General features: G+C 34.8%; 1 protein-coding gene across 1 annotated transcript; it reads left to right on the forward strand.

Annotated features, from left to right (window-relative positions):
• Positions 1-5,664: 5,664 nt before the first annotated feature.
• Positions 5,665-9,037, forward strand: LOC106875672 (dynactin subunit 4). Its single transcript, XM_014923913.3, has one exon. The coding sequence runs from the start codon at positions 5,753-5,755 to the stop codon at positions 7,085-7,087; it is 1,335 nt and encodes a 444-aa protein (XP_014779399.2). The 5' UTR covers positions 5,665-5,752; the 3' UTR covers positions 7,088-9,037.
• The last annotated feature ends 2,387 nt before the right edge of the window (positions 9,038-11,424 follow it).

Raw genomic sequence — 11,424 nt, forward strand, 5'->3', positions numbered from 1 at the left:
TCTCTCTCTCTCTATATATATATATATATATATATATATATATATACATATATATATATATATATACATATATATATATATATATATATATATATATATATATATATATATATATATATATATATATATATATATATATATATATATATATATATATATATATATATATATATATATATATATATATATATATATAGGCGCAGGAGTGGCTATGTGGTAAGCTAGGTGCAAGGATGGCTGTGTGGTAAGAAGCTCGCTTCCCAACCACATGACTCCAGGTTCAGTCCCACTGCATGGCACCTTGGACAAGTGTCCTCTACTATAGCCTCAGGCCGACCAAAGCCTTGTGAGTGGATTTGATAGATGGAAACTGAAAGAAGCCTGTCATATATATATCTTTCCGTCAACTGCTTAAAACTCCCACTTCTCTCCTTTTGCATTCTTATGCAGCCAACCCTGATTGGATGGAGTATGCCATAACAATTGTGCAATGCCGCGGCACCACAAATACCTTTCTTGACTCACTGCAATCTCTTCAAGGTAATGCCCCAGCATGGTCACAATCTATTGACTGAAACAGGTAAAAAATATATAGCCCAAAACCTTCTTCTTGGAGGGAATATGCAAGTTTGTGAACTGCTGTTTCAAGTGCGTTGAAAAGGGAGGACTATATAGAAAAATGATGTACTTGTTTATCCCACGCTTTTGTGTAAATACATTGAAAAACAAGGGTGCATATAATTTTTGACTCTCCTTCGTGTTTATATATATATATATATATGTATATATATATATATCAGTGATGAAAGGTGACTTAAAAACCAGGGTATGCAATCCATGATGAGGCCGTGGAGCCTTAAATCCACTTCCTGGAAAATGATTCCACTCCCCCATCTGTAAATGTGAGAAAATGCATTTCTACCCACAACCCATGCTTCAGGCTTGTTAACCCTCTCCACTGGAATTAATATCTCCCCATTGATAATATCTTGACAATGGACTAGCCATAATGACCATTTCTGGTTAGGAGAGGTATTTAGAAAAAAAAAAAACTGCAAATAATGAGACATCTAAAGCATTCCAGTCTTCTGAATTTTCTAATATAGCTGAAATAGCTCAGACTACTCAGTAATTTTGTCAGAGAAAATGGATACTTCTCGAGACAAATAATTCCAAAGTGTCTTAGGTAACTTTGGAAATTGCCTTAACGATTTCATCCAGTAGTGCTCTTTGAACCATCAACTTGGAGAAAAATGTTAAAATTCCTTTTAAAGACTGGAAGAAAATTCGACATTCAGGAATACTTGAAGCCAATTACAAGAGCACTAAATTAAGTGACTGTGTGTAACAATGTACAAATATGACGATCGCACCAAAAATTTTCTTTTCTTCTTGTTCATAAATGTTCAGCCATTATGTTCATTCCATCATAAATTTGTGCAATCAATTTTTGGCCATTGTTGAATTCATTAACAAATTTTCTAACTTCTATCAGTGATGCAGTTTTTCTGTCTTTATTGACATCAATGTATCCGAAAAACCTTTCTCAAAAAACCTTCTCATTTTATCAACAAATCACAAAACACATGACAATTGAGATCTCATTCAAAGATACGTAGTCTCATCAAACATACAGTAACAAATGATGTTTTTATGATCATTGCCTTAATTTCACCTTCAATTGTAGCTGATATACAATTAATCATCTTGTTTTGAATATTACTTGAAAGTGCAGAAAATGCACAATTGACATTTTTCCTCACAAAATCTAGATGCAATCTTAAACAATCATTGTATTCTACTACTGCTTCACATATAGCTAGAAAATTACCCTTATTTTTGATTCTTCTGTTTCATTGTGTTCTTGAAATGCTAATTCTCGACAGGCCAAAATTTCAATACAATGAAATAACCTTTCGATATTTCATAATTTTTCTCGACTTACCTATTATGCAACTTAATAAAAGTTGCTATCTAGTTATCAATCGTAGTATTATCATTATCATTATCAACCAAAGATTTCCAGAGCAATTATGGAATTTCCAGAGCAATTATGGAATTCAGATGGTTTTGAGATTTTTTTGTGTCTTGTCAAAGCTGTAATAAAATTTTTCAACTCACAGTAGCCAGTAGTTATCCATGTGTTCTCATGTTGACAAAATAAGACATGGAACACAGAACAATTTGTTCAAAATGGGACATCCTGTCATCCACTCATACTGTTCATAATGTTTGGAATCAAAATAATGATGACATTCCTTGCTCCCCACTTTGGTTTTGATTTTCAGTTCAAGCTTTGACTTCTCTCTTCTGAGAAAGATAATATTCTTCTACTCTTCAAAGTTTCTTGTTGCAAAAGCTTGGGAAAACAGAGAGGAAACTGAGCTAATTGACTCTTTTGCCATCCTATAGGTGAATGAAAACATGAAAACAGGAAAAATGTTACTGAGGTATAATTTTTTTTAATGAATTGAAGCTTTATTCTAACAAAAAATTTGGGTGCTAGTTTACTCTTTTTGTGTGACCATTTTCGAATAATTTTAAATATTTAAAATTAAATCTTAAAGCAGCTGTTTCCAAACTTTTTCAGACTGCACCCACCCAATCCCTAGGCACCCAGTCCACATTCCTAGTGCCTACCACACACACACTGCAAGCATAGACATCTTCCTTCAGAGGATTCAACACAATTGTATTTCACAAATACAATTTATCCTAGTTAACCCATTTTGCTGTTTTTGTAATACGAGAGAGTAAATTTACATTTCATCTGTAATTACATTGTTTTCATATTTTTAATGCGATGGTTTTACATTGTGCAGGGATACCAACCCACATTCAATAATTTTCAGTCTATTTTACTTTATTCAGAAAAAGTCTGGGTAACTGTACTGAAGCCCCACTCTACTACATATGATGTTGAGAAGACAATAAAATACATCTTGACTTTGTTCTGAAAAGCTGTCCGAAAAGTCCTTTTGTAGCCAAAAATCATGGTAATGTTTTTAGAACTTTGTCCTCATCTCAATGTCCTTTTAAGGTGAAACCAGTTCTTCCTCCACTATTTTTGTTTTCTCTTGATTAATATCTTGGAATGGATTGCCTAGCATGTCTCTGTGCATGTGAACAATATATGTAAAAGTCATCTTCTAATTTGCTTTTTACCTTCTTTGTTTCAGAGAGGCTTGGAAACTGGAAGAACTCACAGCAATTTATGTTATATTTGAATAACTGTAACTTGGAAAGAAACATGGAGAGAGGTGATTTTACTTTGACAAGGTTTAACCTCCAATTATCAATTAACTTCAATGAACTTTGTGAATATATCTGCCATTCATGTCATGTTTAATGTTTCTTAGTTCACAAAGAAGAGAATTAGAGTTTTGGAATAATTCAATAACCATTTTCAATATTATAGTACTCTACGTTTTGGACCACTTGTAATATGCATTTTTAGAGAAAAAATTTCATAACTCTTCCACTTCATTTCACTTTTCATGATTAAAATCATCAGAAAAAGCTCCCAGAGAAATTCCAATTTATGCATGATAATATTTTGATTGACAGAATTCTGGTTTAAGCACCCCGTGTAACCCTTCGCAACGCTTTTATTTTGGGAATTTCTAGAAAAGTTTTGTGTTTCACACATGGGAATTCATATGATTATACAAAAAAATTTAGCTTTTCATATGATTATACAAAAAAATTTAGCTGTTCTTTTTAGAACATCTCTTGACCACCTAATACTTCCTTGTTTCTTTGTCTCTGACAGAATTTATGGGAGGGGGATAAAATTTTTAAAAAATTGTTTCATGATCATATAAATTCCTGTGCATAGAACACAAACTTACAAGAATTTTCTGAAAACTCCAAAAAATAAAAAGTTATGAGGTGCTTCATCATTCCATTAAATGTGTTTATAGGGAGAAAAAGTTTGAAAAACATCAATACATGCCAGAGTGACAAAGAAATATATATATATACAGATGCATAACTATATATAACTATTTAAATAGTTTCTTTTCTACAATCTAGCTCCCTTAAAATTTTCTCTAATCTAAGCAGTGTGGTATAGCTTTAATAAGAATAGGATAGTGTTAAATTCCTCCTGCTCTGTAGAATCTTAGGTGATCAAATACGGGATTGATTACGGCATTATGAAATTTTGAAATGCCAATGCAAAACTCATGTAAACAAATGAAAGAATGTATAATTCTCTGTTCTTTGTGCTTATATATAAATAAAGGTCATCACTCCCATCTCTAGCCATACGTAATACACACGGACTCGAGTTTCTTGGTGGTTACCCGTCCTCAGCATGTGTTAATCACCAGCTAGTGATGAAAACTCACCCCACTCGCAAAATACTGTATGCTTTTTCCAGTGACAGTTCGTCGCTGATCTCGAAAAAGGAGAAATAAGCTATATTAAATCTCTGAGCGAGATGTAAACAATAGCAATACGGAATCGTAACATATAATTGCCAACCAAGTGTGGCGTTCTATATGGGACAGTGCTACTGGCGTTTATAACCCCAGGAAGACATCTCTTTCAGCTGCTTCCCTCACAAATACTAATCAGACACAGAATGTTTGTCGTTAGCCAGATAGAAAAGATGTCTGCCTGGGGCTATAAACGCCAGTAGCAGTCTCATATAGGACGCCACACTTGGTTGGCAATTATATGTTGCGATTCCGTATTGCTACTGTTTACATCTCGCTCAGAGATTTAATATAGCTTATTTCTCCTTTTTTAAGATCAGCGACGAACTGTCACTGGAAAAAGCATACAGTATTTTGTGAGTGAGGTGAGTTTTCATCACTAGCTGATGATTAACACATGCTGAGGACGGGTAACCACCCAGAAACTTGAGTCCATGTGTATCACATAAAGCTAGGGATGTGAGTGTTGACCTCCCCACACAAATACTAATCGGACACAGAATGTGTGTCGTTAGCCAGCCTGGAAAAGATGTCTTCCTGGGGCTATAAACGCCAGTAGCACTGTCCTGTATAGGACGCCACACTTGGTTGGCAATTCTATGTATATATATATATATATATATATATATATAAATGTATGTAAGATCCAGGGATCAAGGTGTAGGAAGAAAGTTAGCTTCAAGCAATCTGTAGTAAATATCAAAAAACAACTTTCAGGGACAACAGTGGTTTATTTAGATGGAAGGTTGTGGATTTTTTCGTATCAAAGAACGATAAGCTGAAAAAGTTCTTTTTATATTCCACAGTAGGCGACCAGGGTTGCCAGGTGTGTGAATAAGAATTACAGAATGGAGATATCCTTGGCCTGAAGAGTAGCTGGCAGTATACACCTCATTTGGATTTTACCACTTCTGAAGTTCCACTCGCTATAAAACATATGTAGCCCGGATCTTTCCAACTCCATTCCATAACTCTTATGTACACACACATACATATATACACCTTCCTGCAACTTAAGGGTACACCTGGACATTCTTCACCAGCTCTCTCTTCTACTTTTCCAACTGGGGTTAGTATCGACTAACCTCCTTCCATACTCCTAAAAATTGCTAGCCTTGTGCCTAAATTACAAACTATTATTTTACCCTGCATACATAGTAGGCAGCTACTGCAAATTAATGTAAGAAGCATAGAAACGATTGAAGGACCAACGTTACTTGAGATGGGAAGGTGGGTAGGAAACGTCATTAAGCGAGAACGTATCGAGAAAATACGAGACATTAGCATTGCTATCGCTTCCGGTTGCTGTGATGGCGACGTATCGTGATATTGATAAGGTGAAATACCTTTGTGATTGTGGCAAGAAGCATCCAATTTGTTGGCTTTATCTATGTCGACATTGTTTTAAGCTCCGATGTGGTGACTGTCTTCTACATGAAGTGGATTCCCACTTTTGTCCTTGTTGTCTTGAAAATCTACCTTCAACAGAAGCTAAGCTTCGTAAAAATCGATGTGGGAGTTGTTTTGATTGCCCCAGCTGTGGACATCTCTTGTCTACTCGAGCTACAAACACTTTTATTGTCAACCCAGAGGATCCGACGAAAAACATCCCGAAAAAGATGTACTATTTAGCTTGTGGATTTTGTCGTTGGACTACCAGAGATATTGGTATTGGTGACAAACCTGTTGCTACGGGAGGTTGGCAAGATCTGGAAAGCCCGCATCTTGATAGAGTTACTATGCTTTTAGAATACTATAAAAAGCTTTCACTGAAAGAGAACTCTGAAAAAGAACGTGAGAAATTTATTAAGAGGCGTGGTCATATTTATTATACCGATAAATTTAGTTTGGCGACCGTAGCTCTGAAACGCAAAGCATTAAACAGTCCTTCGGCAGCCTTACACGATGATGACACCACAATTCTAGAGATAGAACCTGCCGAAACAGTCACTGAATTCCCCGAACTTGACGATGAAATATTTGCTACTCCGATTCAGCTGAACAAAATTACTACTATCGACCAAAGACTATCATCACCAGAATTCCAACCAGTACAGGTGAATAATATGTATCCTAGACACAAGCATTTACAAGTGAGGAAGTCTGTCAGATGTAAGAAATGTGATCATAATCTCATCAAACCTGACTACAACTCTGCTTCGACCAAATTTAAAATTCAATCAACTGCCATGTATCATGTACCAGAGCTTCGAATCTCTAACTATAATGTATTTTCTCCAAAGAAAGAGAAAAAAATTAGCCTGACCTTATCAAACCCTGCTATTTACAATATGGATATTGAATTTAGTCTTGTCCAAGGCGAAGATCTGTATTCAACTGCCAAAGTGGAGCTGCCTAAAAAGAAGATTGTTTTGGCACGACGTGATGAAGATGCATTATACGAAGGTAGCAGTTCTCTTGAGAATGTGTTCGATGATGATCCAGCAGTTATTGTGTCTCGCAAGCTGAACAAAATTATCTTTGTTATTGGTGTTACACCTGTAATTTCTGAAGGTGAGGTAAGGGTTGCATTTGTTATGCGCCATACTTATAAAAACGTTACTCTCGGTCTCCCGAGCGAAAAAGAAGAGGTGCAAACAGTTTGGTTAGATCATACAATTTATGCTCAACTTGGACAAATCTAGTAAAATAAAGGACCATATGAACAAACGCCTGATGATCTTTGTATGTTGGTTGTCATGAAACAATGTATAACTAACTTTGACATCGCATAGCCTTCATTAATAATGCTATTTTTTATGTTGCCAAAATGTATAATTTACCTCCCGTTTTGTATTCGGTATACACTAATGCTTCATTAAGTGAAGAACGTAATTATTGCAAAGGATTTAGGATGAATAATAATCGATATTATAAATACTAAAGGTAAACTGTACGTACGTAGTTCACGTCCCGATCAAGGGGCTTTTTTTTTGTCTCTTTTGTCTAAAATGCCTAAGATAATCAACACTATGTTGATGGGGCTATAATTATGTTAATATCATTAGAAAAAAAGAACAATTCTTTTTGAAGGAGTTTCGGATTATTCTTCCAACTGCCGATTTGTTTACTTATGACTTCCATTAAAATGCATGTTTTGAATTGACATTTTGCAGATATATGTTTTCGAAAGTGTTGATTATCAAGTGTGGAATTGTCAGACAATTCAGAAAGATAAATAGTGCAAATTGCTACAGAAATTGGTGATAACAAAGGCTAGAGGAAATGGAGCGGAACAACGATCTGAAACTTCTAAATTTTTGTTTATTCAAATTTTATCAGTAGAATTGTTGTCTACATCCCCAAAAATATATATCTGCAAAATTTCATTTAAAAATATACACTTTTCAGTATGTGGCGAGGAAACCAAGTGAAGTGGGGGGACCAATGTGTTGTTACACCTCTTCATCTTACTGCTTGTTGCCTATTCTTTAGTTCATATATAAACCTGTTATAATATTCTTATTAAACTGACAAATAATTGCTGTTAAATGGTTTTGGATAACTAGTGAGATACATCTGCAACTTTAGAATTACTTATTGTCAGCTATACAATTATGGTCTTGTGATTTCGTCCCTTAATTTAATTTAGTAATATAATACACACACACACATAATATCTCTAAGTATGCAAATAATACCCTGATGTAATTTACTGTGCATAATCATTTGTATGTAATGTGGTTTGAAGCAAAATGATACTGAAACATTTGTAATCAGTAATCTAACCAATGCTATATTGATATCTTCATCTTCTTCCTCCACTTATAATCTGTGCATACACACACACACACACATATATATATTTATATATTATGTATATATAGGAATAGTGATACTAATAATCTGGTATCAAAACTCAATATGCATATGCTTCAGAAAAAAGCATTAGTTGAGTATAGGGTGTAATACATAAAATAAAGGACAAGAACTTATATAATGAACTTCATAGCTAAGTACTTTTATATCACCTTATAATTTCATTGGAGCTCTGATGAAGCCATTAGGTGATACACAAGCACTCAGCTATGAATGTATTGCAGCTTGTAACAGAAACAACTGTAAACTAATGAAGTTCATTACATAATTTCTTGTCCCTGTGTCATTATATATATATATATATATATATATATATATATATATATATATATATATATATATATATATATATATATATATATATATATATATCCATATGTGTATATATATATATATATATATATATATATATATATATATATATATATATATATATATATATGTATGCATATGTATATGTGTGTGTAGTGGGAAATGTAACCTGTTTTGTTTTGTATTCTAGAAAATATTTTAAGAATGAATGAAAAAGCTATTTATTAAGAAAAATTTACTTGAAGAATACATGTCAGTGCAGATATAATTAGAAATGCTTTTATTTAAAGTCAGTATGTAATTGGGAAACTTTTTTCATGGATTCACTTTGGCAATTAAATTGAAAAATTTATTTTACCCTGAACACCATTGTTATAATTTCTTGCACAATTCATTATTGCCAGTATTCTGAAATAATGACAAATGTATTTTTCTGAAATAAAATTTATCTAATACTCTAGAAATGTCTTCTTTTGTCTCTAGCTCTAATTTTCAGAAGCAATTCCTCAAAATACTTTAAACTTAACAAAAGTTGATTTAGAAAAAAAATAAAATGTGAAGTAACTTGGTCAATAATATTGATTTCCCCAGGCAAAATGTCTCACTGAATAATTTGCATTATGTAGAAATATTTTTAAGAATGTTTTCTTTTCTATCTAAAATGCTGACGCTTTTTTTTGATCTAAGGGAAATAACCCATTTATCAAGATACAAGAATTTTAAAAAGTTTATTTCAAAATATTTTTTTTCTTTTGTTCCTCATGTACACTTAAGAGTACAAAAATAATATCCTATTCTCAGGATTACAAACGAAACCACTACTGATTTTGTGTTAGTTTTAATCCAAATAGCAACTTAAACAATAAAAATATTATCTCCTAGATCACAGGCCTTCAAAAGTTACCCATCACTTCCTCAAATGGATGACGGCATTGAATATAAAAGAGACAACTATTCGTTGAAGCACTTATAGTTTGTTTTATGTTTTGTTATTTTGGGTCACCCATGTATGTGAAAGGGAACAGTTTTTCTGTTGCAAAGCAGACTTCTCTATGATCAAAGGCATTCCAGCTGTGATCATTCTCTTTGTTTTTTTTCATATTGTATGTATCTAAGATTACAGTATCAAAGGTGTCCATTCATTTTTAAGGTAGTATGGTGTGATTTAAGAAGAATCTGGCTGCTGTTTCTAACTGGTGAGCGACCATGTAGAGGCTCTTGTATATGTGGCAACTAGAATTACTGAAGACTATGCAGCTATCATAAGTTTTGCTGCTGATATGCATTGCTAGAAAGGCATAAGCTTCTTAGAAGTTTTTGAACCAATCTTTGTAAAGGCACTCAAGTTTCTCACTTAGGTTATTTGTTACATGAATGTATTTTACAATCGCTCCAGTTGGTAGCCAAGTAATATGAAGCAAAAGTCATGTTTTGCAGTCCAATTTACTCAATACAAAAGATTTCCAGAATCTCCATCCACAACATAGGCTCAGATGTGGGTGTGTTGTAAGAATTTTGCTTCCCAACCACATGACTCTGAGTTCAAACCTAATGCAAGGCACCTTAGGCAAGTGTTCCACTATAGCACCTGGCTGACCAAAGCCTTGTGAATGGATTTGGTAGACAGAAAATAAAAGAAGCCTGTCGTATATGTATACATCTATGTATGTATTTTTGTTTATCTCCACCCACCATGTGACAACAGGTGCTGGTTTGTTCATGTTCCTGTAACATAGTAGTATGACGGAAGAGACCAATAGAATAAGTACCAGGTTTAAAAAATAAGTACTGGGATTGATTTATTTGATTAAACCTTTCAAGGTGGTCCCCAGTACGACTAAAGTACAATGACTGAAATGAGTCAAGGATAAAAGATCCCCTTTGGCTTTTTCATAATAAAGGTTGTCATTACCCAGTTATTGTGTATCATTATCAACATCATTTTACATTTGCTTTTTCATTCTTACATGGATTGGTACTGTGAAAGTGTAGCTGCTGGAATAAGAATAGCCCGGGCAAAGTTCAGAGAGCTCCTACCTCTGCTGGTGACAAAGGGCCTCTTGCTCAGGTAAAAGGTAGACTGTATGACACACGTGTACAAACAGCCATGCTACATGGCAGTGAAACATGGGCCGTGACTGCTGAGGACATGCGTAAGCTTGCAAGGAATGAAACCAGTATGCTCCGCTGGATGAGTAATGTCAGTGTGCATACACAACAGAGTGAAAAGTTGGACCTAAGAAGCATTAGTTGTGGTATGCAAGAGAGATGGTTGCTCTGGTATGGTCATGTGGCGAGAATGGATGAGGATAACTGTGTGAAAAAGTGTTACACCCTTGCTGTTGAGGGAAACTGTGGAAGAGGTAGACCCAGGAAGACTTGGAATGAGGTGGTGAAGCACGACTTTCAAACATTAGGCCTCACCAAGGCAATGACTAGTGACCGAGACCTTTGGAAATATGCTGTGCTTGAGAAGACCCGGCAAGCTAAGTGAGACTATAACCCATGGCCTATGCCAGGGGTGTAACCAGCCCACTTATTCGTACCTTTCCTTCATTGGACACTAACTGCTTGCGAAGACCTGTTGAGGCAAGTGAAATCAAAAACAAAATCAAATTTGATGACAGCACCGCATGACTGGCATCTGTGCTAGTGGAGCGCTAAGAGCACCATCTGAGCGTGATTGTTGCCTGGGCCACTGACTGGCTCCCGTGCTGGTCGCACGTAAAAAGCACCATTCGAGCATGATTGTTACCAGCGTCGCCTTACTGGCATGTGAAAAACAATATTCAAGCGAGGTCATTGCCAGTGCCGCTGGACTGGCTCCTGTGCAGGTGGCACGTAAAAAACA

The sequence above is a fragment of the Octopus bimaculoides genome, chromosome 8 (genome assembly GCF_046866305.1).
Source record: "Octopus bimaculoides isolate indiv1 chromosome 8, ASM4686630v1, whole genome shotgun sequence".
Taxonomy (NCBI): Eukaryota; Metazoa; Mollusca; class Cephalopoda; order Octopoda; family Octopodidae; genus Octopus; species Octopus bimaculoides.